General features: G+C 41.8%; 1 protein-coding gene across 1 annotated transcript; it reads right to left on the bottom strand.

The window, feature by feature from the left end:
• Positions 1-79: 79 nt before the first annotated feature.
• Positions 80-27,606, bottom strand: OLAH (oleoyl-ACP hydrolase). Its single transcript, XM_055296651.2, has 7 exons — positions 27,282-27,606; positions 24,839-24,969; positions 12,895-13,033; positions 10,228-10,327; positions 8,979-9,148; positions 2,906-2,988; positions 80-1,703 (listed from the first exon to the last, which is right to left on the bottom strand). Exons 1-7 carry the CDS (start codon positions 27,311-27,313, stop codon positions 1,561-1,563), a joined length of 798 nt encoding a protein of 265 aa, XP_055152626.1. The 5' UTR covers positions 27,314-27,606; the 3' UTR covers positions 80-1,560.
• Between the last annotated feature and the right edge of the window lie 295 nt (positions 27,607-27,901).

Raw genomic sequence — 27,901 nt, 5'->3', positions numbered from 1 at the left:
CTTTTGTACCAATCTTTCAGTAAGGGAACCCTGAAAATAGTATCAAATTAAAGGATAAAGTACAACACATACTACAACATAATTTGCTTAAGGCTATTTGTAGCCTAAATTTATTACATGAATTCTAACTCAAAGTGCCTCCCCCAAATAGTTAATTTTATATTTTTTGTGCTTTGTTTAAAAAGAGTGATAAATTTAGGAAAATACCACCTGTATGCATTTTCCTTAATCTTATTTACTAAGACCTTATGTACTTTTTATTTTTGAGATAGGGTCTCACTCTGTCACTCAGGCTGGAATGCAATGACATGATCCTAGCTCACTGCAGCCTTGACCTCCTGGGCTCAGGAGGTCTTTCAGCCTCAGCCTTCCAAGTAGCTGGGACTACAGGTGCACGCCACCATGCCTGGCTGATTTTAAAAATCTTTTGTAGAGACAGGGGTCTCCCAAACTCCTGACCTGAAATGATCCTCCTGCTCAGCCTCCGAAAGTGCTGGAATTACAGGTGTTGAGCCACTGCACCTGGCTCCTATTTCTGCTTTTCTTTTTCTCTTGGTTCCTGTTTACTTCCAGCTGTTGTGCTTTCTCCCTAAGTCAAGTTCAAGTTATTGCTGAGTGAGGCTGAGGCATCCTCTTAGGTGTGAGATTTGTGCTTGGCCACTCCCTTTGTCACAGGCCAGCCTCTAGATTGGTCGTCCACTGGGGGAACTGGATCCAGGTTGCAGCCAGACATGCCCGGGTGGCAGAGCCCCCCAGTAAGTGGTGTAGAAGAAACTCCTTAGAGGGGTGTGGTATAGGCATTCTGAGGACTTGCCTGCACAAGTGACAATAATTATTTAGGGCTATCTTCTTTTAACAAAGCAGTAGGTTACATTTTCTTACTATGTGGGGCTATTCTACATTTGAAAAAATGAGATCAAGCTTTGAGACAATGTGTGTCATTGAAACAATCATTTACTTCAAGCATTTCCCCTGTTAATCATCTTCACCATTAAACTAACTGAAGGAAAAAAATAAAAATGGATAATTTACTAATCATGAATTTTGTTGACAAACTTCCCATAAAGGAGAATCAAGTGAGATTTTAATAGGAAGATAAAAGACTCTGCCAGAAGTTTTTTTTTTTTTTTGAGACAGAGTCTCACTCTGTCACCCAGGCTGGAGTGCAGTGGTATGAACTTGGTTCACTGCAAGCTCCGCCTCCCAGGTTCACACCATTCTCCTGCCTCAGCCTCCCGAGTAGCTGGGACTACAGGTGCCCACCACCACGCCCGGCTAATTTTGTGTATTTTTAGTAGAGACGGGGTTTCACGGTGTTAGTCAGGACGGTCTCGATCTCCTGACCTTGTGATCCGCCCGCCTCAGCCTCCCAAAGTGCTGCCAGAAGTATTCTTTACTGGCTTGACCTTTGTCCCCAGATACATAAATATATTTATGTAACGAATCTCCCTGACAGTAGAAAATGTGTAATTTCCAATCTGAATAAAACTGAGCTACATCTGAATAACTGAAAAGAGTAACATGTTACTTTGATTATTTTAAAAGTGAAAGGAAAAATATCTAAAAATTGGCAATCGATGATACTTCTAGACACTTGATTATGTAGTTCTTGATTAATTTCTCGTTCGCAGGATCCAGAAGATAAAAGTGACCCCCTGGAAGCTGGCAAATGTTAGCATTTCCACTGGTTACATCTTTCCAGGCTGAAAATAAACAAGATTGTATTCAGTAACAACACCAACAGCAACTAAAGATTCACTTCGAGACATCATTTCTTTCAGAGCTGACACCCTGGAGTATGGTTACTTTCAAGGCCTTACATTCTAGGTGATGAAGCAGGAGCATTGCCATCTTGGACGGGCCCCTCATTCTAAAGTTTACCTTAATCAAAAACCACCTAAATCCAAAAGGCATCAGCCTAATGGCTAAGGTCACCATAGCCATAAACCATAGATAACATCTCCAACCAGAAACGTTCCAAACTCCTCCCCGACCAGAGACATGTTAGCCCCAGGATAACCCCCCTCTGGCCAGGAAGATGACGGCCTCGAGATAACTCTGCTTCCGGCTGCCAGAAAGATGTCTGCCCCAAGAAAGCCTCCCCTCCTCCCAGAGACGTTCCAACCCCACCATAAAACTTCTCGCTCACACAGAAACATTCCAAGCTTGTAATAAGCCCCTCACCCTAAAACAAATAGATACTCTTCATCTGCAAGAGAAAGTGCTCCTGACTGAAATCTGCCAGGAGCCCCTCTCAGGTTTTATCTAAAGAAAACCTGTCTTTGACTGTTAAGCTGCATTTTGTGTGTCTTTCCTCTTTCTTTAACTCTTATACTAGGTGTCCTGCATTTTTTATTTCTTTGAGACCTATCAGTATACAGCAGTTCTCTCATTTTACATAAGACCAACATCTCTCCTTTTACACTAAATACAACTTCAACTAATTTTTTACTCATTGCAGTAACTGCTAGTTGACATTGGTCAAAAATCATCGAACATAGATATATACACCTACTATGTACCCACAAAAATTAAAAATAAATTTAAAAGCTGGCCAGGCATGGTGGCTCATGCCTATAATTCCAGCACTTTGGGAGGCTGAGGCAGGCAGATCATGAGGTCAGGAGTTCGAGGCCAGCCTAGCCAACATGGTGAAACCCTATCTCTACTAAAAATACAAAAAATAGCTGGGTATGGTGGCCAGCACCTGTAATCCCAACTACTCAGGAGACTGAGGCAGGAGAATCGTTTGAACCTGGGAGGCAGAGGTTGCAATGAGCTGAGATCGCATCATTGCACTCCAGCCTGGGTGACAGGGCAAGACTCCGTCTCAAAAGAAAAAAAAAATTTTAAAGCCATCAAACATATATTTCAATACAATACTCGAGACTAAAAATAATTTCACCTTCCATGTCCTTTGCTATGTCTTCAGATCCAACAAAACATGTTAAGTCACAAGAAAGAACAGCCTTAGATGGTACAGTAGAGCTGTAAACATAAAAGAGCTGGTTAGTAATTGTTCGAAATCAACATCCCAGAATCTTTTCCTGTTCCTAATGTCAATGAAACTTGGGGTGGGTTCACTTCTTTTCTTTGGCTACTTCTAGCAGTGTAAAACATTTTTCACCAATGGCACTTCTACCTGTCAAAGCCTGCCTGAGACTCAGTGTGAAGACTAATTTCCAATTATCTAACTTCTAGGATGTGACGAGTGGCAGCAGGATGGCACTGGGGCACACAGTTCAACTCAAGGTAAGGCTGGTGGAACCAGTCCTTTAAACTGTCATCAGAAATGAAGACCTCTTTAGTAACTCTTAGCTCTCCTTGGCCAAGCAGAGGGTTGCTCTGCACAGAACCTCACAACAGCAGCAAACGTGTTTATTGAGGCAGAGGCTGAGTGCTGCACTAGACACTAGGGGCACCTGGAGAAACAAACACAGTCCCTGCCCTCTTGCAGCTGAGAGACTGGCTGGGAGAGAGACATTACGGAAACAATGATTCAACTAGAGAGAGATGGAAGGTGCTATCAAGTCCAGGGGGATGGAGAACTGTTGGCAGGAGGGAGGAGGTGGGGACAGGGTCAAGGCAAGTCTCCTGGGAAAGGGGAGAGGATCTGAAGCCTGAATGAATAGAGAAGAACCAGTCAAAGGGCATAGAGCCAGCAGGGAGAGAGGGAAGAGAAAGATAACAAATTAATGGCTAGGTCAGGTGTGATGGCTCATGCTGTAATACCAGCATTTTGGGAGGCCAAGGCGGGAGGATCGCTTAAGGCCAGGAGTTTGAGACCAGCCTGGGCAACATAGCAAGACCCCATATCTACTACATAAAAAAATTAGCCAGGTGTGGTGTCATGTACTTGTAGTTCCAGCTACTCAGGAGGCTGAGGTGAGAGGATCACTTGAGCCCAGGAGGTCAAGCCTGCAGTGGGCTGTGATTGCACCATTGCACTCCAGCCTGAGCAACAAAGTAAGATCCTGTCTCAAAAAAAAAAAATTCAGGCGTGGTGGCTCACGCCTGTAACCCCAGCGCTTTGGGAGGCTGTGATGGGTGGATCACCTGAGGTCGGGAGTTCAAGACCAGCCTGACCAACATGAGAAACCCCGTCTCTACTAAAAATACAAAACTAGCTGGACATGGTGGTGCATGCCTGTAATGAGCTACTTGGGAGGCAGAGGCAGGAGAATCCCTTGAACCCAGAAGGCAGAGGTTGCGGTGAGCCAAGATCACACCACTGCACTCCAGCCTGGGCAACAAGAGCGAAACTCCATCTCAAAAAACAAAACAACAACAAAAAAGGCTATTGTTCAGAGAACAAAGTGGAGTATTGGGACAAATTAAGGTATAAGAGGTATGCACATATAAGTCTAGGCCACATAAAGGAATTTGGTTGTCCTAAGGGTGAAAGGAAGTCACCAAAAAATCAAACAAGGTACACCATGATCAAACTGTACTTCTATCCTCTGGATAGAGTGTGGATAATGGATCGGAGGGGACCAAGTGAATGTGATAGGCCCAAGTGAGTGTTTCTTGCGGTAATCCCAGCAAGGATTTGCTCCTGCCTAGAAGGTAAAAAAGCAGCAGCACCCCACACTCCATCCTAACAATGAGAAAAACAAAACAAAACAGAGAAACTACAGCATCATGAGTTGTTGTGAACTCAACAGAGAGCTGTGTTTGCAAGGCAAGTTAGAAATCAAATTCCAAGGAGGACAGACTCCCACTACAGAGAGATGGGGCCAGTAGCCAAGGTCAGGTGGCGCAACGTCCAGGCAGAAGAGGTATCTGCTGTACATGCAATAAGACTCAAATCAGCCGAAATTTTAAAGTGTTGGACACACAGTGAGAACGGTGTGTTAGATGGAGTTCACACTCACTCACAGCCTCTTTTGTCTTTTTTTGTTTTTTTAGATGGAGTCTCGCTCTATTGCCCAGGCTTGAGTGCAATGGCATGATCTCAGCTCATTGCAACCTCTGTCTCCCGGGTTCAAGCGATTCTCCTGCCTCAGCCTGCTGAGTAGCTGGCATTACTGGTGTCTGCCACCACATCCAGCTAATTTTGTATTTTTAGTAGAGACGGGGTTTCACCATGTTGGCCAGGCTGGTCTCGAACTTCTGACCTCAAGTGATCCGCCCACCTCAGCCTCTGAAAGTGCTGGGATTCCAGGCATGAGCCACCATGCCCAGCCATGCAGCCTCTTTTCCATGGGCCTTCACTAGAGGTTGACGAGGAAAATTAGGAGTGAGGCAAGAGGCTAGAGAGACACCTCCACAGGACAGTTAGTTAGCTGTGGCAACTGGACTGGCACTAGACTGCCACCTGACCAGGTCTGCTCTCATTTTAAGCAGAAGCCTTAAGCTGCTGGAAGAGAGGGCATGAAACCCTCTCACCACCAGGGTGCAGGTGAAGCCCTGTGGCTGCTGCAGGGATGATAAAAGCATAAGCCCTCTACCCCTGAGGAAGGGATGAGAAACAATTCTGCACCAAAACCAAGCAGAGTTCTGCTGCCTGTAGGAAGGGGCAGGAATCTTCCACCAAGGCAACCACAGATAGAAGGCAAAAGTGTGTTTGCAAGAGAGAAGGAGCAGGCATGCTGAGAAAGCCCCACTCACAGAGCCCAGGCACGGGGGCGCTACCTAGAATTCACGCTTCAGACTATCTAGGATGTCCAGGAACTCCCTGTGTTACCCACAGGCTAACATACATTGAGTAACAAGCAACAGCTGTCTACACTGGAGAGGGCAACAGGAGGAAGAGAGGCTGTTCTGTGAGTCACAGGGAACATTGAACGGCAAGGGTAGGGCAGGACCGCTAAGAAAAAGTCTGCAACAACTGCAACCCACACCAGACACAGAGTAATTATACCAGACGATTTGAGAGCTGGTGGTGCACTGAAGGTGATCACAGCAACAATAAAACCCTACCCAGCTCAAGCCCAGTCTAGACTAATTCAACTCCCCACACTAATGGCCTGTCAAAAAGGAGAGACGTGTTCAAATTCAGGTGTAAAACATTACCTTCAGTCTCTACTGTTTTTATGCATGATAACTGGCTTTTGATTTTATAAAATTATCACTGGGCACGGTGGCTCATGCCTGTAATCCCAGCACTTTGGGAGGCTGAGGTGGGGTGGATCATCTGAGATCAGGAGTTCGAGACCAGGCTGGCCAACATGATGAAACCCCGTCTCTACTAAAAATACAAAAAATTAGCCGGGTGTGGGGGCACGTGCCTGTAATCCCAGCTACTCAGGAGGCTGAGGCAGGAGAATTGCTTGAACCCAGGAGACGGAGATTGCAGTGAGCTGAGATCGCGCCATTGCACTCGAGCCTGGGCAATAAGAGCAAAACTCCATCTCAAATAATAATAGTAATAATAATTATCAGACACACAAGAAAGCAAGAAATAACCCATTGTTAAGAGGCAAAGCAGTCAAAAGAATCAGACACAGATAAGACCCAGATGTTGGAACTCTCAAACAGGGACTTTAAAATATATAGGATTAATTTATCAACAGATTTAGTGGAAAAGGTGGGTAACATTCATGAACACATGGGGAATTTCATTAGAAAGGTAAAAACCAGAAGGGAGTCAAATGGAATTTCTAGAAATAACAGAAATAAAGAAGTCCTTTGACAGGCTCATCAGTAGACTTGATACAGCTGAAGAAAGTCAGCGGCCTTGAAGACAGAGGAAATTATTCACACTGAAACGCAAAGGAAACTTTAAAAAAAGAGACAAAACAGAACTTGCAAAAGATTTGGGATGATATTAATTATGAAACACCCTAGTGTATGTGGCATCAGGATCCCAGAGGAGGAACAATAACAATAGTCCCAAGCAAGAGAGGAGGACAGCTTATATGAGCTGAAGTAGTCACAGCTTCTGGCACTTCTCGGCTGACAATTTCCATTTTGGCCAGTAGCTCTGAGCTTTAGTGGTAGTGATGGGGAAAGAGAACTGGAAAAATCTCTGTAGGCCTGATTTCATTTATATTGGAAAAAGCAGGGAGATAACGAGGACGTGAGAGAGATCAGATTGAAAAGTAGAAGGTGCAGGAGGGCAGGATTTGGAAGAGTTTTTGAAATTTGGAGAGAGGACGTTGAAATTTGTGAGTAACTACTGCAATTTGGCTCACTGGGGAAAGGGTGAGAATGTCAACATTTTCTACATTCTATGAGTAGAATATCCCCGTGAACGATTTATGTTAATGTGTTATTTCTGGTGTTTTGGAGGTTTCTTTGGAGTGAAAAAACTCATTGGTTGTGAGTTTCTTGGTTGTGTTTTGTTTTTTAAAAATAGCTCATGGTTTGTTGTGTGCCAGACCCTCCCCTGTACCAAGCAGTTAATTCTCACACAACACCTTGAAGAGTTGCTATTCTTATCCCTTCTTTGATGAGATGAGACACAAACTGTTAAAGAAACTTGCTCACAGTCTCGCAGTAAGACACAGGGTTTCAGTCTGCTAAGTGGACTCTAAAGATAGCATGTTTCACTATTGTGCAAGGCTTAATTATTAAAAGCCAGCTTTTGCATCCATGATTGCATTGAATGTCCGTAGTGATTTGGATTAGTTCTCAGTTTTTTTTCAATTTTGTTTTAAATTCTCTAACAATTGTATAAATTGGTGAGGTCCAATGTGATATTTTGATATAAGTACACATTATGGAATGATTAAGTCAAGCGAATTAATATATCCATCACCTCATATACTTAACTTTTTAAAATGATGTGCACATGGAAAATCTACTTTCTTAGCAATTTTGAAATATACATGTGTAGTCACCATGCTGCATAGTAGATCTCAAAAACTTATTCCTTGCCGAGCACAGTGGCTCACACCTATAATCCCAACACTTTGGGAGGCTGAGGTGGGTGGATCACCTCAGGTCAGGAGTTTGAGACCAGCCTGGCCAACAAGGTGAAAACCCATCTCTACTAAAAATGCAAAAGTAGCTGGGTGTGGTGGCAGGTGCCTGTAATCCCAGGTACTCGGGAGGCTGAGGCAGGAGAATTGCTTGAACCTGGGAGACAGAGGTTGCAGTGAGCCAAGATCACACCACTGCACTCCAGCCTGGGCAACAAAGTGAGACTCCATCTCAAAAATAAATAAATATATAAAATAAAATAAAAATACAAAAGATTATTGGGGAAGGATTTACAGAGTATCAGGACTTCAGTTCTATCAGAAGAATCAAGCGTCTATACAGACATCCCACAAGACAAGGGAATGGAGAGATATTCATAGAACTTAATGAGTTCTGGAACAAAATGTACAAAAAGGCAAACCTAGCAAATTTCTCCACCCTGGTTTGCCTCCACACTTACAATAAGTAACAATCTATTTCTGCTGACTCTTCTAAGAAGATGAAAATGCTTTGGCATTAATTTATTCAACAAATATTTACTATGTTATTATGTGATAAAATATGCATGTCTAATCATATATTTTTTAAAGAAAAATACATGCTGGACTTTTTTTTTTTTTTTTTGCGATGGAGTCTCACTCTGTTGGCCAGGTTGGAGGGCAGTGGTATGATGTTAGCTCACTGCAACCTCCGCCTCTTGGCTTCAAGTGATTCTCCTGCCTCAGCCTCCCAAGTAGCTGGGATTACAGGCGTGCACCACCACGTCCAGCTAATTTTTGTATTTTTGGTAGAGATGGGGTTTTGCCATGTTGGCCAGCCTTGTCTCGAACTCCTGGCCTTAATTGATCCACTGGCCTTGGTCTCCCAAAGTGCTGGAATTACAGGCATGAGTCACTGTGCCTGGCCATGCTAGACATCTTTTATAGATACAATTTCTGTGCCTAGGCTCCATTCTAAACCAGTATACATACCATAGGTGGCCCCAAAGGAAATGAAACCAAACTCTTAGAAATTTGTCTTCCCACATAAGCAACCTCAGAGCACTGCCAATCTATGTTTTTCTACAAATAATTGTACCAAAACAAAGAAAAAAGCTTGTTTCTGTTACTTACATGCAACTACTAACAATGTTCAGATCTGCCCTTATGATGGTACTACATTGTTTCACAAATTCCTTGTCTTCAACCAAATGCTTGGGGGTGCCTCCAAATTCCATAAGGTAATGACTAATTTGTTCTTCTGACAATTCATCATCTTTGGGAATGCGAGTCCAGGCCTTTGACTTGAAACATGAACAACAACACAGGCCTGATATTTCACATAACACACTTGGCTCATAAACTGAAAACTTGATCTAAGGGAAAAGTCATTAAACGAAAGCTGGGAAGTAGACTGCTTTATCTACAGGCTTCAGGAAAGAACTATGTCGTTTTGAAAGCAGGGAGAAGAAGGCTCATCCGTAATAACTGCAGCATCATAATGCCACCAAAATGGCATTGTAGATTTAGAATCCTGGGACAGGCAGGATCTTTCTCCAGATGAAGTGGGAAAGACCAAAGAGGTAGGAGGAAGAGCAGCAGGAGCAACAGCACCAGGTTTAAAAAGCCATGGTAGTTCTAAGAACTTGACATCACTGTCCCCTTTTAACATTTCAAGGAGTCATTCCTGGTTCTGATCCAGTTACTTTGCTCAAAGTTGGTTAAGTTCCTAGCTGACCCAGAATGAAGGAAAAAGCACTGTGGTGAGCATTAGCTCAGAGATGCCAGGAATAGTACCAGTAGGAAACAGCTGAAGTGCATTTCAGGGAAACAGAGAATGATATTGAAAGAGATTTAAGGGACTTTTCAACAGCAAGTATTAGGTTGGTGCAAAATCAGTTGTGGTTTTTGCCATTGAAAGTAATGGCAGGCTGGGCGTGCTGGCTCACACCTGTAATCCCAGCACTTTGGGAGGCTGAGGTGGGTGGATCACCTGAGGTCAGGAGTTCAAGACCAGCCTGGCCAACATGATGAAACCCCGTCTCTACTAAAAATACAAAATTAGCCAGCTATGGTGGCGCACACCTGTAGTCCCAGCTACTCAGGAGGCTGAGACAGGAGAATCTCTTGAACCCAGTAAGTAGAGGTTGCAGTGAGACAAGATTGTGCCACTGCACTCTAGCCTGGGCAGCAGAATGAGACTCCATCTCAGAAAAAGAAAGTAGTGGCAAAAACCTCAATTGCTTTTGCACCAACCTATTAGTATCCCCACCATCATCATCATACTGGACCAGAATTTACCAGATAGAGAAATAATGGCTTATTTTTATCCCCATTTCCCTGCTCTCCACTGCCCTTCCTAGGAAAAAGCTAAATTACTTACGTGTATAGGAGTTGCACTTGACAAAAATAAATGCAACGGTTCTGGTTTATTGTTTTCTTTTAGGTGTAGTGCAGTCCTAAAAGCAATGTGGGATCCCATACTAAATTCAGGAAAGAAAAACATGACAAGAACTGTTAAGCAAAACTCATGATGATCCACCGAAAGTCAAAAGGAACAGTATCATAAACACAACAATGATCACGTAATAGACGAAAGGAAACCGTGAGTTGATTAAGAAGTCTATCTTTTCAGTGATTTATAGCAGCATAAAAACTGTTTCAAAGACAGCCTAGATAATTCACTCTAAGACTTAGCACTGATTTGCACAGTGTCTTCAAATTAATTTAAATTTCCTTTTCTTCCTTAAAGGTGTGTATTACTATGCCTCTGACAGTATATATCTGCAGTTCTCAAAATATGGTTTAGGTACCCCTGGAAATTTCTGAGATCCTAATGGATGGTCCATGAGGTCAAAGCTATTTTCAGGATAAATACTAAAATGTTATTTGCCTTTTTCACTCTAATGAATACACAGTGGAGTTTTCCAGAAGCTATATGACATGTGATATAGCAACAATTTGAATGCAGAGACAGAAATGAGAATCCATCTGCCTTCTATTATGTCAGACATTAAGCAGATTTGCAAAAGTATCAAATGATGCCACACTTCTCACCTTCTCACATTTTTTTGGAAAATATAGTCTTTTTCATTAAAATATATTATTTATGTCAACGTATAATAGGTTTGTTAATGTTATTTTTAGATAAGTTAATAAACGTCTTTAGAATTTCTTAGTTTTTCCTTCCAGTATGATAAATATCGCCAGATATATCACATATAAACAAAAGCTCTTTGAGTTCCTCAATGCATCTAAAAGGTATAAAGGGGTACTGGGATCGAAAATGTTTGTGAACTGCTATTGATATTATGTAAATACATTTGGTTGACAGAACTGCCAGAGGTTGCTTATTTGTAAATTGCATATGAATATATTTTCTGAAAGAAAGGGAAACTGAGCCCCATGTTCATTGCGCATGGAGTGTAAAGTGCAGGTAATTTGGAAATATATAGCAACAAGTTTTACAGGCTGGATGCAGTGCCTCGTATCTGTAATCCCAACATTTTGAGAGGCAGAGGTGGGTGGATCACTTGGGCCCAGGAGTTGGAGACCAGCCTAGGCAACATGGCGAAACCCCATCTCTATAAAACATCAATGACAAGAAATTAGCAGTGTGTGGTGGCATGCTCCTGTAGTCAGCTACTTGGGAGGCTGAGGTGGAAGAATCACTTGAGCCTGGGAGACAGAGGTTGCAGTGAGCTGTGATTGCACCACTGCCCTGCAGCCTGGGTGACAGAGCAAGACCTTGTCTCGAAAAGAACTTTAACAATGTGCATATTATTTAACATAAATTCTGAGAATTTATCCTAAAAAACTGATAGGAGATTTATACTAAATTTTCTATAAGAATGTTCACTGGGCTGGGTGCCGTAGCTCCCGCCTGTAATCCCAGCACTTTAGCAGGCCAAGGCAAGTGGATCACTCGAGGTCAGCAGTTTGAGACCAGTCTGGCCAACATGGTGAAACCCCAACTCCATTAAAAATACAAAAATTAGCCAGGTATGGTGGTATGTGCCTGTAATCCCAGCTATTCGAGAGGCTAAGGTGGGAGGATTGCTTGAACCCATGAGGTGTAGGTTGCAATGAGCTGAGATTGTGCCACTGCACTCCAGCCTGGGTGACAGAGTGAGACTGTCTCAAAAAAAAAAAAAAAAAAAAAGAATGTTCACTGGACTATTATTTATAACAGAAAAAGATAGAAATAACTCATATCCACAAAAGGAGGTTAATCAAACAAATCATGAAGCAATGTATACTTACAGGATGTGAAAGATATTTATAGCAATAATATAAATATATTTAATATTATATTTAATTTAATATTACTATAATATAAATATAGCAATATATATCTTTCACATCCTGTGAGTGTACATTGCTTTTAAGTGAAAAAGATCAAGTAAATTTATAAAACCAGACCCCATTGTGTAAAAATACTAAGGAACCACATCAGAATTTTAAAGCATTGTTATCTGGGTAGTAGGATGAAGGGTACTTTTTATTTTTCAATTTCTACTTGACTATATTTGTAAATCTTATATAATAGCCAAAATTTATTGAGTCCTTACTATATACCAATTTATTTAGGATCACTATTCATTTAAGCCTCACAAGTGGGAACTATTGTTATTGTACCCTTATAGAAAAAGGAACTAACTCAGAAGCCTAAGAAATTTTCCCAAGGTCATACAACAGGTAAGAGATAGCCAGAACCCCAGGGTCGCTGACTTAACCTCAAAATTATACAACATAGCTTAAGAAACATATACTCTTTGCATAATTTCTTATTTCAAAAATAAATAGAATATAAGCTGCTGTTAAAGTCTTGGTTTTACAAGTGTTGACTTTGTTTGCCTAAAAGGAAAAAAAATAGGTATACTTACCATACAAACTGGTGAACTGTAAAAGTTGTGATGGCCATAATTACCTAACATGCTATCTAACCAATACAAAGGTATGCATCTTACAAAACACAAAGAATAACATTAACCACAAACTTCAGATAGAAGAAACTCCCCCAAAGTCTTTTAAAACAGATATCAAATACCTGTGGCCAAAAAATGCAAATTGTTTATCCTGGATGACTGGCTGCAGAGCACAAACAACTTCATCAACTAACTGGGAGATGTCATTAGCAAAAGGTTCTTCAACTCGGCTTTCTCTTCCAGGAAGCCTTAAGGAGTGCACTGGAGATGGAGAAACACAAGTGAACATGCACAGACAGTGAATGAGATATTGTGATGTTATAAAAGGGCTCATATTTACCTGATGGAAAAAATTTCAAAGAAATGAATGATAACAGTTAAGTCCAGTAAGGTAAAACTTTTAGAATTTGCTGATAATAAAAGCAAGAGAATAAAATATAGCAGACTAAGAATCTGCTCACAATAAGATAAAGGGAACACCTAGAAGAAAAAGAAAACAAACAAAGGAACTGAAAATTCCATTGATGATCATGTGCTGATGAAATGCTTACCCCAACAACCATTACCTATATCAGGAAAATAAAACATCAGGTTTCAAGGGTGACCTAGAGGGTCAGGAGATAAGGCACTGGAATGCATTAAATTTGAGAGTTAAAACTGAGTCCTTTACACAAAGCCAAGAAACCCTAAATTCTAGACCCTTTGTGAAAAAGTAGCCTACAAATAAAGTATTTATTTTCCAAATGGCAAAGGAGAAAAGAAGAACTTTCTGATTTTGCCTTGGCTCTGGATGGGGGAAAAAGTCTGCCCTTAGATTTTTTTTAAACAAAGCCTTGTATTTATGCAAATTTGAAGTTTATTTTTGTTACCTTGGTAGACTGGAGTGCAGGTAACATAAATAAACTTCAAATTTATAGAAAGTGAAGCTGGAAAAATAACTCGAAGTGATCCTGGGCTAGTAGCCTTCAGGATGCCTAACAGAAACAATGACAAGTCATCTCCTAATGAATAAATACACAATCTAAGCATCTCCAGAATCAAACATCAAGCTGATTCCAAATAACTTACTGGCTTGCTTGCTAGAGCAAAGTCTAACACACTGTACAGGAATACAACAAAATCCAGGACCCAACAATGTAAAACTCACAATGTCTAACATCTAATCAAAACTCACCAGACATGCCAAAAAGCTGGAAGGTATGACCCACAACAACTCCAGGGAGAGCATCAAACATACGAAACAGACAAGAAATAACAAAAGATGGAGTCAGCAGACAAGGAACTTAAACAGTTATTAAATACAAATGTGCTCAATAATGTAAATGAAAACATGAACATGATAAGAACAGAAACTAAAGATTTTTAAAAGACCCAAATGGAACTTGTAGAGGTGTAAAATATCTGAAAAAATTTTTTAAAAACACCAGACGGGATTAACAGCAGACTAGACACCAAGAAGAAAAGATCAGTGAACTTAAACATAGAAAAAGAAACTATCCACAATTAAGCATGTTGGCCAGGCATAGTGGCTCACACCTGTAATCCCAGCACTTTGGCAGGCCGAGGTGGGCAGATCACTTGAAGTCAGGAGTTCAAGACCAACCTGGCCAACAGGGTGAAACCCCATCTCCACTAAAAATACAAAAATTGGCTGGGCATGGTGGCATGCACCTGTAGTCCCAGTTACTTGGGAGGTGGAGGCAGGAGAATCACTTGAGCCTGGGAGGCAGAGGTTGCAGTGAGCCAAGATCATACCACTGCACTCCAGCCTGGATGACAGAGTGAGACTCTGTCTTCAAAAGAAAAGAAAAGAAAATTAAGCATAGAAAGAACATGACGAAATAAACGCACAGCTGATGAGTATACTGTGGTACACTATAAATCAATCTAACATAGGTGTAATTGGAGTCCCAGAAGGAGAGAAGAGAAGAGGGAAACAGAAAAAACATTTGAAAAAAAATAGTGGCTGAATATGTCAAAATTTGAAACTTACAAAGTCGTAGATCCAAGAAGTTCAAGGAAACACAAACAGAATAAACAATGAAAACCACACCAAGGCTTGTCCATCAAATTGCTAAAAACACTTGATAAAAAGATGATCTTAAAAAGCAGCCACAGAAGAGAGACATAGATAAAAAAGTAATGGCAAAACATTTCTTATTTATTTATTTATTCGAGAAGGAGTCTTGCACTGTTGCTCAGGCTGGACTGTAGTGGTGCCATCTTGGCTCACTACAACCTCTGCCTTCCAGATTGAAGTGATTCTCCTGCCTCAGCCTCCCAAGTAGCTTGGAATACAGGCACATGCCACCACACCCGGGTAATTTTTGTATTTTTAGTAGAGACAGGGTTTCACCATGTTGGCCAGGCTGGTCTCAAACTCCTGACCTCAAGTGGTCTGCCCACCCTAGCCTCCCAAAGTGCTAAGATTACAGACATGAACCACTGTGCCCAGGCCATGACAGCACATTTCTTATTAGAAATTGTTCAAGCCTGCCAGGTGTGGTGGCTCATGCCTGTAATCCCAGCACTTTGGGAGGCCGAGGCTGAAGGTGCTTGAGCTCAGGAGTTTGAGACAGCCTGGGCAATGAAGTGAGACCTTATCTCTATAAAAAAAAAAATTAAAAATATTAGCTGAGTGTGGTGGTGCACATCTGTAGTCCCAGCTACTTGGGAGGCTGAGGCAGAAGGATTGCTTGAGCCTGGGAGGTTGAGGCTACAGTGAGCAGTGATATTGCCACTGCACTCAAGCTGGGAGACAGGATGAGATGGACGGATAGATGGACAGATGGAGAGGAGGGGAGGGAAGGGAAGGGGAGAGGGAGGGAAGGGGAGAGGGAAGGAGGGAAGGAAGGGAAGGAGAGACGGAAGGCAGGGAAGGGAGGGAAGGAGAGAGGGAAGGAAGGGAAGGAGGGAAGGAGAGAGGGAAGGAGAGAGGGAGGGAGGGAAGGAGGGAGGGAAAGGAAGGACAGAGGGAAGGGAAGGAGGGAAGGAAGGGGAGAAATAGGGCAAGCCAGAGAACAATACTAGGGGGTAGGAAGGGAGGGAACAACTGTCACCCTGGCATTACATATCCTGTGACAATATCTTTCAAAAGTGGAAGTTAAAGACTTTTTAGACACATAAAACCCACGAGAATTCAATGCCAGCAGACTTGCACTAAAATAAATATTAAAGGAACTTCTTCAGACAGAATAAAAATAATGTCAGATGAAAATATGGATCTACTTTAACAAAGGTAATCATGTAAATATATACAAAAGATTATTTTTTATCATTTTGGTTTTCCCCCCACAAACTCAGAAGTTCTTACTAAACATTTTTTTCACTTTAAAATCACTAAAAAAGACAGCTGACTGCTCTACACAAAGTTGATAAGTAGGAAAGTGTTTTACAAAAGTAGCACAAAGGTCGAGAGAGGAATGGAATAACACTCTTATAAGGTTCTTTCATTAAAAATGAACTGGTATAATAAAATTTGAAAGTAGACTGTGATCATTTAAAGATGTGTTTTGGAAGGCTAAGTGCGGTGGCTCATGCCTATAATTCCAGCACTTTGGGAGGCCAAGGTGGGAGGATTGCTGTGGCTCAGGAGTCCAAGACCAGCCTAGGCAACACAGTGAGACCCCGTCTGTACGAAAAACTTAAAAACACAAAATTAACCAAGCATGGTGGCACATTCCTCTAGTCGCAGCTACTCAAGAAGCTGAAGCAGGCCAGAAACAAAAAATGACAAAATATTGCTAAATCAAAGCAATACTTTTTAAACTGGAGAAATAGATCTCACTCATGGGTCAGAGGACGCAATACTCTTATGATGTCAATTTTCCCAAAATGGATCTATAACTTCACGGCAACCCCAAACAAAATCTCGGGAAATTGATAAGCTGATTTTAAAAGCTGTGTGGAAATACAAAGGACTTAAAATATCCAAAACAACATTCAGAAAGAAGGACAAAGTTGGAGAACTTATGCTACTGGATATCTAAGGCTTATTATAAGGCCACAGTAATCAAGACAGTATACTTTTGGAGTAAACATAGACATATAGATCAGTGGAGTAAGAGAATACAGAAATAGACCTACACATGGACTTGCAGATACTCATTTTTTCCATGAAGGCATCAAGGAAACATCCCAATTACCCTGAGACTGCCCTGCTGCTGGAATGAAGACGCTGTGTTTCTGGTATCATATGAGGCAAGTACACCAATGGGACAGAATAGAGAACCCAGGCCAGGCACGGTGGCTCATGCCCATAATTCCAGCACTTTGGGAGGCCGAGGCAGGTGGACCACCTGAAGTCGGGAGTTTGAGTCCAGCCTGACCAACATGGCAAAACCACATTTCTACTAAAAATACGAAAATTAACCAGGCATAGTGGCTCATGCCTGTTATCACAGCTACTCAGAAGGCTGTGGCATGAGAATCGCTTGAACCCAGGAGGCGGAGGCTGCAGTGAGCTGAGATTGTGCCATTGCACTCCAGAGCGAGACTCCGTCTCAAAAAAAAAAAAAAAAATAGCCCAGAAATAGAGCCACATACATGTGAAAACTCAATTTACAATTCAATTGACACTTAAAACCAGTGGGGGAATGTATAGACCATTCAGTAAGCGTTGCCAGGCCAACTGGTATAAGTAAACTTGGATATCTAGCTCACACTATATACAAAAGGCTGGCTCAAATATGACAAAAATACTTTAGAATTGATAGAAGAAAAATAGGCAAACAACTGTGACTTGGGGTTAGGGTATAGGGTTAGGTTAGGCTTACTTTTAAAGCAAGCCATAAAAAGCATAAAGTTTAGAAGAAGAGTAATAAGCTTGATTATATTAAAATTTAAAGCTTCTGTGAGTCAGAAGACACCACGTTAAAAAGAAAGGTGGCACAAACTAGAAGACATTTTCAACACACAAAACCTACTAAAAAAAAATTAGAATCCGGAATAGACAAAGAATTTTGGCCAGGCACGGTGGCTCACGCGTATGGTGGCTCACGCCAGCACGTGGGCAGGCTGAAGCAGGAGGATCACTTGAGCCCAGGAGTTTGAGACCAGCCTTGGCAACATAGTGAGATGCTGTCTCTACAAAAAAATAAAATAAAATTAGCCGAGCATAGTGGTGTATGCCTGTAGTCCCAGCTACTCAGGAGGCTGAGGTGGGAGGATCGCTTGAGGCTGAAAAGTTAAGGCTGCAATGAGCCAAGATCATGCTATTGTACTCCAGCCTGGGCAACAGAGCAAGATCCTGTCAAAAGGAAAAGAAAAAGGAAGGAAGGAAAGGAAGGAAAGAAAGAAAGGAAAGAATTTCTACATGTCAGTGAGAAAAAGACAAGCAATCAAAATGTGAAAAAAATGTCTAATCTTACTTGTAATAAGGGTTAATCAGTGTAAAGTTAGAATAATTTCATGCACAGAGCAAAAAATTACAATGGTATTGTCAACAATATAGAGCAATAAGAATTTTCCTATACTGCTTGGTAGTATAAATTATTATAATTCCTTTGGAGAACAATTTGACAATATTTCATGTAGTTGAAGATGTTCATACTCTACCACCCAGAAATTCCATTCCTAGATGTAGACTCTCTCGTACATGTATGTAAGAAGACATGTATAAGATGCTCATAGAGGCCCTGTTTATACTAATAGCAAAAAATGAAAATGACCTTAATGCCTGAGAACAGAATAGATACATAAATTGTGTTATAGTCACACAATGGAATACTAAAAACTAGATTGAGGGAAAAGAAAGTTTCAGAGAAATGTCTGTAATCCCAGCACTTTGGGAAGCCGAGGCAGGTGGATCACCTAAGGTCAGGAGTTTGAGACCAGCCTAGCCAACATGGTGAAACCCTGTCTCTACTAAAAAAACAAAAATTAGCTGGGCATAGTAGTACATGCCTATAATCCCAGATACTTGGGAAGCTGAGGCAGGAGAATCTCTTGAACCCAGGAGGTGGAGATTGCAGTGAGCAGAGATTGTGCTACTGCACTCCAGCCTGAGGGACAGAGTGAGACTCTGTCTCAAAAAAAAAAAAGTATATAAAGTTAGAAATATGAGAGATTATACTATATCTTGCTTAAGTCAATGTTTGAGGAGGCCATAAATGGAGAGGGAGACTTCAGTTATATTGGTACTGTTTTATTCTATAAGGGGAGCAGTGGACACGGTCAAGTTTATGGTATACATTTTTATAGATTGACTATTTGAAAACTCGTTTAAAGTAGTGGCCTTTAATTGTTTGTATTGAACCATCAGCTATTGATTAAAAACCTCATATAAAAGTATTTCTGATAATTTCTAAAAAGGCCTTTAGGCCTCTCTTCTTCCAATGAATGGATTATTTTCTTTGAGACTTGATCTCAGAGTATTGGCTACCAGCATGTAGAAAGGATGAGACTTGGAAAGCTTGAGGAATACACAGGTATGGTGTTGGGAATCCTGATAGCTACAAATAAAGAAGGATGGGGCTGGAGATAGAAAAGAGTCCTACAGAAACATGAAAATATTAAAGACCCAGAAGTACAGAACACCCACCCACACAAACGAGGTGGTTTTTAAAACTGCACTTCACTAGTAAGCAACCAACCTTAGCTCCAATGGAATGACCTATTCTTGCTCGTCAGGAAAATCTAACACACTTCGTCGTAAACAAAGATAAATTTATCTTACAGAATATAGAAAGTATAAATCAAAGTTTTTCAGCCAATGAAAACACTTTCCCCATCTCTACTAAAAATTATAAAAATTAGCCGGGCATGGTGGCATGCGCCTGTAATCCCACCTACTTGGGAGGCTGAGACATGAGAATCACTTGAACCCTGGAGGCAGAGGTTGCAGTGAGCCAAGATCACACTACTGCACTGTAGCCTGGGTGACAGAGTGAGACTCTGTCTCAATAATAAACAAAACAAAACAAAAAACACCTCACAGAGCAGAAAAAAACAGCACCACACTCCAACTTGGATGAAATTAAACCAGAAATAGTGGAAACAAAAGAACACTGTAACTCAGAAATGTAAAATTCTTCATAGAAATAGACCAAAAAAATTGCACAAAGCTGACAGAATAGCGGACAGAAATGGATTAAAAAGACAAAAATTATTTCAAAAATGACTAAAAGTTGCCCATGACACAGTGGATGCAAAGTGCTATATTGAATTAGATATGGAGTACAAGCAAAAGAAAACATTACAAAACAAAGTAGTAGTCATGGAAGGGAAAACATTACAAAACAAAGTGGTAGTCATGGAAGGCAGAAAAGTTTCCAGCACAGGAACACATGGAGAGCCTCAAGAAAACTAAACAAAATAAAACACTGGAAAATAATCAATATTTAATTCATGCAAACTTCCTGTTAGCAGCAGCGAATCGTAATGGCTCTGTGACAACCTCAATTCTTGTAGAAGGAAGTAGAGTAGAAGGAAGAATTTGACCAAGGGGCATAAGGCAGACTGAGAGACTGAGGCAAGTTTTAGAGCAGGAGTGAAAGTTTATTAAAAATCTTAAAAAGGCCAGGCGCGGTGGCTCATGCCTGTAATCCCAGAACTTTGGGAGGCCAAGGCGGGTGGATCACTTGAGGTCAGGAGTTTGAGACCAACCTGGCCAACATGGTGAAATCCTGTCTCTACTAAAAATACAAAAATTAACTGGGCGTGGTGGCAGGCTCCTGCAAAATCCCAGTTACCCAGGAGGCTGAGGCAGGAGAATTGCTTGAACCCAGGAGACAGAGGTTGCAGTGAGCTGAGATTGCGCCACTGCACTTCAGCCTGGATGACAGAGCGAGACTCCATTTCCAAAAAAAAAAAAAAAAAAAATGCTTAAGAGGATTGAGCACTGTGGCTCACACCTATAATCCCAGCACTTTGGGAGGCTGAGGCAGGTGAATCCTTGAGCAAGTATGATACCAGCCTAGACAACATGGCAAAAGCCCATCTCTACAAAAACAACAACAACAAAAATACGAAAAAAGAAATTAGCCAAGCATGGTAGCTTATGCTTGTGTTCCCAGCTACTTGGAAGGCTGGGGTGGGAGGATCGCTTGAGCCTGGGAGGTTGAGGCTGCAGTGAGCTGTGATTGCACCACCACGCTCCAGCCTGGGCAACAGAGCAAGACCCTGTGTCAAGAAAAAAAAAAAGCTTAGAACAGAAACAAAAAAGGAAGTGAAGTGTGAAGTACACTTGGAAGAGGGCCAAGTGGATGACTTGAGAGACTAAGTGCCCTGCTTAACCTTTGACTTGGGGTTTTATACATTGGTATGCTTCCGGGGATTGCATCCTTTCTACCCTGATTCTTCCCTTGGGGTGGGCTCTCTGCATGCACAGTGGCCTGCCAGAACTTGGGAGGAGCTGCATGCCCAGTGTGTTTACTGGAGTTGTATGCATGCTCACTTAAAGCATTTTTCCCTTACTAGTGTTTTTCTGGAAGAAGGACCAGTTAAACACCACCATTTTGCCTCTTAGTGCGCATGTGTGAATCCACTTGACCAGTTTCTGAAATCCTATCAGGAAGCTGCTGATTGCCAACTTTCAGTGTGTCGTAGCTATTGGGGGACTGCCTTTCCCTGGAACCGGTGGTGACTAATTATTATTTTAGATAGACGGTTTAACAACTGCCTGACCATCACCTGATAGTCACTTGACATTCCTGGCTGGGGGTGGAGGGGCCTCTCCTGCCTTGTTAATGTCTAACTACCTACTGTAACATTCCCTGAAATAAAATAAGAAAGAAAACTACATATTAAAAGAGCCTGTCATATGCTTGAGAAACTTGACCCATAGTAGTTGCATTAAAATGTTAGAATTTGAGGATTTCTGGCCGGACACAGTGGCTCACACCTGTAATCCCAGCACTTTGGGAGGCCGAGGCAGGCGGATCACTTGAGGTCAGGAGTTCGAGACCAGCCTGGCCAACATGGTGAATCCCCGTCTCTACTAAAATACAGAATTAGCCAGGCATGGTGGTGCATGCCTGTATTCCCAACTACTCAGGAGGCTGAGGCAGGAGGATCACTTGAACCCAGGAGGTAGAGGCTGCAGTGAGTCGAGATCATGTCACTGCACTCCGGCCTGGGGCCTAGGTGACAGAATGAGACTCTGTCACCAAAAAAAAAGAGCCTTCCAAACAAATTACAAAGTCATCTATAAAAGAAGCAAATCAGGATGATATCAGACTCTTTGATAACAAAATCTGAAGCAAGACAACAAACAGTAAAACAAGTTGTTAAAGAAACTCAAAGAAGTATACACATCAGTAATTTATCTCCTGGCCAGATACTGTAGTTTACACCTGTAATCCCAGCACTTTGGGAGGTCAAGGTCGGGGGATTGCTTCAGGCTAGGAGTTTGAGACCAGACTGGGCAACAAAGCAAGACTCTGTCTCTACAAAAAAAAATTTTTTTAAAAAGAAAGAAAGTATTGCCAGTATCAAAGCAGTCTTAGAGATGGAGGAACTTAGCATGTATTGGAATCATGAGTCTGCCTGAAGAATCTACTAAAACAGCAATCAACTATAGCCCATGGGTCAAAGCCAGCAGCCACATTGTTTTTATTTATTTTTTTTTTTTTAAGGCGGAGTCTCACTCTGTCGCCCAGGCTGGAGTGCAGTGGCACGATCTCGGCTCACAGCAACCTCTGCCTCCCAGGTTCAAGCGGTTCTTCTGCGTCAGCCTCCCGAGTAGCTGGGATTATAGGTGTGCACTACTACGCTCAGTTAATTTTCTGTATTTTTAGTAGAGACAGGGTTCACCATGTTGGTCAAGCTAGTCTTGAACTCCTGACCTCAAATAATCTGCCCGCCTCAGCCTCCCAAAGTGCCAGGATTACAGGCGTGAGCCACCATGCCCAGCCTGCAGCCACATATTCTGGTAAATAAAGTTTTACTGGGACACAGCCGTGCTCATTTTGTAGGCATTGTCTGTGCTTGCTTTTGTGAGACAATGGCAAAGGTGAAGAGTTGCGACAAGGACTGTATGTCCCACAAATGTGCAATATCGGGCCCTTTACAGAAAAAGCTCACATCCTTGTACTAGAAGGCAAACTTCATCCAAAGAATACATGATTAGGGAAAGTTTGGCAAAAGGACTGGTGGTGAGTTTTGAAGACTTTATTGTGGTTCTAAGACTAAAAAAAAAAAAAAAATTAGGGATGATGTTATATGCTCAGAGTAAAAATAATACAACCTTTTTTTAGAGGAGAAGGAAGAAAAAAATACAGTAAGTTCATTGATTTCATACAGATAATAGGTGTGTCTCTAAGGATACTGTCAGAAGAGGGAAAATCTGAAAGAAAAATCTTCAAAAATTGCCCAAGATGTCCACAGGTTGGACAGATGTGTAATAAAAACAAGCCTCTGAATTAAAGCTGAACTCTCACCTGCAAGGCTTGGAGCCATTAGATCAGATGGCTAATCCCTATCAGATGAAGCACAGAGACGGGATTAAATCAATCATGGCTCTCCAGACCTTAAGATGCCTACGTACTTGTTAACTTTTTACGCTATATACTTTAACCAATCAGAATTGTTAAGAATTCTGATTGTTAACAATGTGAATTTAGTAGAGACTGTGAAACCTAGTCTCTACTAAAAATACAAAAATTAGCTGGGCGTGGTGGCATGTGCCTGTAATCCCAGATACTTGGGAGGCTGAGGCAGGAGAATCGCTTGAACCTGGGAGGCAGAGGTTGCAGTGAGCCGAGATCATGCCACTGCACTCCAGCCTGGGAGACAGAACAAGACTCTATCTCAAAAAAAAAAAAAAAAAAAAGGAATAAACAGTCTTGAAATCAGCCAGATTTACAATTGCACATAACATTAAATAAAAAAGTGCCTATTGTAAAGCTGACAGCATCCACAAAAACAAGAAAACAAAAAACTATGGCTAATAAGGCAATAGAGACATACAGAACAGCTAATACTTTTATTTTTGACTTTAAAAAATTATTATTATAGAGGCCGGCTGCAGGGGCTCACACATGTAATCCTAGCACTTTGGGGCTGGGCGTGGTGGCTCACGCCTGTAATCCCAGCACTTTGGGAGGCCGAGGCGGGCGGATCACGAGGTCAGGAGATCGAGACCATCCTGGCTAACACAGTGAAACCCTGTCTCTACTAAAAATACAAAAAAAATTAGCCGGGCGCGGTGGCAGGCGCCTGTAGTCCCAGCTATTCGGGAGGCTGAGGCAGGAAAATGGCGTGAACCTGGGAGGCGGAGCTTGCAGTGAGCCAACACCGCGCCACTGCACTCCAGCCTGGGCAAGAGATCCAGACTCCGTCTGAAAAAAAAAAAAAATCCTAGCACTTTGGGAGGCCAAGGTGGGTGGATCATCTGAGGTCAGGAGTTTGAGACGAGCCTGGCCAACATGGTGAAACCCTGTCTCTACTAAAAATGCAAAAATTAGCTGGGCATGGTGGCACATGCCTGTAAGTGCAGCTACTTGGGAGGCTAAGGCACAAGCGTCACTTTAACTCAGGAAGTGGAGGTTGCAGTGAGCCGAGATTGCACCACTGCACTCCAGCCTGGGTGACAGAGCAAGACTCCCACTCAAAAACAATAAATAAATAAATAATTATTTTTATAGAGACAGGGTCTCACTGTGTTTTCCAGACTGGTCTTGAACTCCTGGCCTGAAGCAATCCTCCTGCCTCAGCCTCCCAAAGTACTGGTATTACAGGCGTGAGCCACTGCGCCTGGATTTACAGCAGTCCTTTAGACTCTCTATTAATTCAAAAGAAAAGCAGAAAAACGGAAAATAGAACACATCATGGGACAAATTGGAAACAATTGCAAGACGGTAGATTCAGTTCAACCATGTCAATAATTATACCAAAGACAAATGCAGTATTAGAACGTCATCTCCTAAAAGGTCCTTCTAGCTCTAACGATACAAAGTAAAGACAACTTACTTTAGAAATATAAAAGTTACCCTATTGAAGCGTAATTTTGAAAGTTTATTATTAATTACCTACCAGGAAGGAAAGTCTTGACCAAACTTCAAATTGTAATACGTTTATGTCATCTGCCCTTATAAGTTGCTTAAATGATGTTAAAAATTAACATACCTTCCAGCAAATCATGAGTATCTTGGCCCCATTTGGCAAAATGAATGGAGCCACCTCCTGCCCAGGGAAAGCAAATCAGCTTAAAAGTTGCCTCAGGGTTTTTGTATAAGCAGTTGAAAATGTCTTCATTCCTAGGAAGAAAATTCAAATATATTTAACATTATGTATATCAATTAAGTTCCCTATACTGAATTACCTGTGTTTTAATGGAAATCTTTATTAATTATAAGAAACATATGTTCAAATATAAAGTGATTGCAAATTTTTCCAATAAGAAAGGGCAAAAAAGATTTTTACGGTCTGTGTTGACGATTTGAATACATAGGTTTTTAGGACTGGGCATGGTAGCTCATGCCTGTAATCCTAGCAATTTGGGGGCCAAGGAGGAGATCACTTGCAACCAGGAGTTTGAAGCTAGTCTGGACAACGTAGTGAGACCTCATGTCAACAAAAAATTTAAAAGTTAGGTTGGCATAGTAGTACACACCTATGATCCTAGCTACTTGGGAGGCAGAGGCAGGAGGATCTCTGCAGCCTAGGAGTTTGAGGGTGCAGAGAGCTAAGACTGCACCACTGAATTCCAGCCTCAGTGACAGAGTGACATCTTGCCTCTAATTTTTTTTTCTTGAGACATAGTCTCAAAAAAAAAACAAAAAAAAAAGACATAGTCTCATTTTGTTGCCCAGGCTGGAGTGTAGTGGCGTAATGTCGGCTCACAGCAACCTCCACCTTCCAGGTTCAAGCGATTCTCCTGCCTCAGCCTCCCCAGTAGTTGGGATTACAGGCAAGTGCCACCATGCCAAGCTAATTTTTTTATGTTTTAGTAGAGATGGGGTTTCTCCATGTTGGCCAGGCTGGTCTCAACCTCCCGACCTCAGGTGATCTGCCTGCCTCGGCCTCCCAAAGTGCTGGGGTTACAAAAATAAGCCGCCACACCCAGCCCTTGTCTCTAATTTTTAAATTAAATAAACTTTCAGGGATGTAGGTGAAATAGTCAAATACCTACATATAGCATTCAGTAAGTGCATTTTATAAGCACACTTAAAGTGACATAAATGTTAATTTAGAAATTGCCTTTTTCACAATTTGGAGAATAATTTTATCCAAACCATTCATGGGCAGCTTCAATCTTGGTATCTTCATGATCTCCAGAGCCACTTTCCAAGTTATATGTAAGTTTTATAGAGCATATAATTTTGACTTCCTTCTGAATGTTTGATAAACAGTGCTTTTCAAATTTACTTATAGGCTGGGCTCAGTGGCTCATGCCTGTAAGCCCAGCACTTTGGGAAGCCAAGGGAGGCAGATCACTAGAGGTGAGGAGTTCGAGACCAGCCTGGCCAACATGGCGAAACCCTGTCTCTACTAGTAATACAAAAATTAGCTGGGTGTTGTGGTGGGCACCTGTAATCCCAGCTACTCGGGAGGCTGAGGCAGGGGGATTACTTGAACCCAGGAGGCGGGGGTTGCAGTGAGCCGAGATCGCACCACTGCTCTCCAGCCTGGGTGACAGAGTGAGACGCTGTCTCAGAACAAACAAACAAATCTACTTATAATGTCACTGGAATTTTATCCCAAGATCCAAGTACCCAATCAGGTGATATTAGGAAAAGTTCTTTTTGAAAAAGTCGTCCTATCTGTACACATTTGTGCTCACCACAATTTAAACAATTTCTATAAAGTTTCCAAATTGGTCCCTAAATTCCTTACAAAGATATATAATATTCCCAAATATGAGGTTCTAAATCCTAGTATAATGATGCAATCTATTATACCTCTCTCGTTTTTTCAGTTGATCTCTACAAACATCCAAAACTAACACCAACTGATATCTTTTCTGGTTAACTTGTGTTCTGTAAAGGGTACTTTGTTCTTCATAACAAAATAATTCAGAACACTCATAAAATGAGAGATTTTATATGAACCTAGGCACAAAAGAAAACTTTTTTGGGGGGGGTTGATAATTTCTGGAGAAAAACTCCCTGCTTTTTACTTGGGCATTTATGTTAATAATTACTAGTTTAAGGATAAAGGCAAAAAAGACTAATTTTTATTTTTTTTGAGATGGAGTCTTGCTGTCAACCAGGCTGGGGTGCAGTGGCGCAATCTCGTCTCACTGCAACCTGCGCCTCCCAGGTTTCAGCAATTCTCCTGCCTCAGCCTCCCGAGTGGCTGGGATTACCACCATCCTGAGTGTGCACCACCACACCTGGTGAATTTTTGGTATTTTTAGTAGAGACAGGGTTTTGCCATGTTAGCCAGGTTGGTCTTGAACTCCTGACCTCAGGTAATTCACCTGCCTCAGGCTCCCAAAGTGCTGGGATTACAGGTGTGAGCGCCTGGCCGAGAAGCCTCTTTCAAACTAAAAAGGCAGCCGTACAAAGGCAGGGTATCGGAGCCCCTGGGATGGAGGAAGAGCCTTGTGGCACAAGGGGTGGCCTGCCTGGTTCTCTTAGCTTGGTCTCCTGTCTCCATGCTGTGAGGTGAGGGTGCAAGATTGCTGGTCTTTGCGGCGTGTTGAGTACTCAACAGAAGTCAGTTCCTCTTGCGAGGTAGAACCTCTGCTCGGCCTTATGCACACAGAAAAGTGAGTAGATTTCTTTTTAAAGGCGCTGACTCTTATTGACTGCTCCAATCCCTGTTAAAAATGAAGAAGGTTAGAGGAAAAGGAAGGAGAAGACAGAGAAGAGAAAAAAATGACAGTGGGGGTGACAAAGGAGAAGAAGAAATGGGTTAGAACCAACACAACTGATGTTATTCAGTTAAGGAGTCACCACCCCCATCCCACCCCATTCATACCCAATTAGCAGTAAGTGCTTCCATTAACAGGACTGCTTACGTATATACAGAAAGATAAAGATGCAACATTTCCAGACTCTAGCCATGAAACAAGCCTGCTCCTAAAAGAACAGAAAACATTCCATACATACTAGAAAATTAGGGTAAGGGTAAGGGATGTTTGTTTTGGGAACAGAGATGTCTTAGCTTTCTAACTGTTTGTAAAGTTGTGCTCTTTTAAATCTCAAGAAAGAGGCTGGGCGTGGTGGCTCATCCCAGTACTTG

Source organism: Symphalangus syndactylus, chromosome 10 (genome assembly GCF_028878055.3).
Source record: "Symphalangus syndactylus isolate Jambi chromosome 10, NHGRI_mSymSyn1-v2.1_pri, whole genome shotgun sequence".
Lineage (NCBI taxonomy): Eukaryota > Metazoa > Chordata > Mammalia > Primates > Hylobatidae > Symphalangus > Symphalangus syndactylus.
This window is presented reverse-complemented; position numbering and strand designations above follow the sequence as displayed.

What these genes read in the sequence shown, in the direction of transcription:
- OLAH (XM_055296651.2), bottom strand. Translation starts at nt 27,313, where the DNA reads ATGGAGACAGGAGACCAAGCTAAGAGAACCAG. An exon ending in GACCAAGCTAAGAGAACCAG is followed by an intron (nt 24,970 to 27,281) that starts GCAGGCCACCCC and finishes TTTTCTTCCTAG; the next exon opens with GAATGAAGACATTTTCAACT. An exon ending in CATAGCAAAGGACATGGAAG is followed by an intron (nt 1,704 to 2,905) that starts GTGAAATTATTT and finishes GTTTATTTTCAG; the next exon opens with CCTGGAAAGATGTAACCAGT.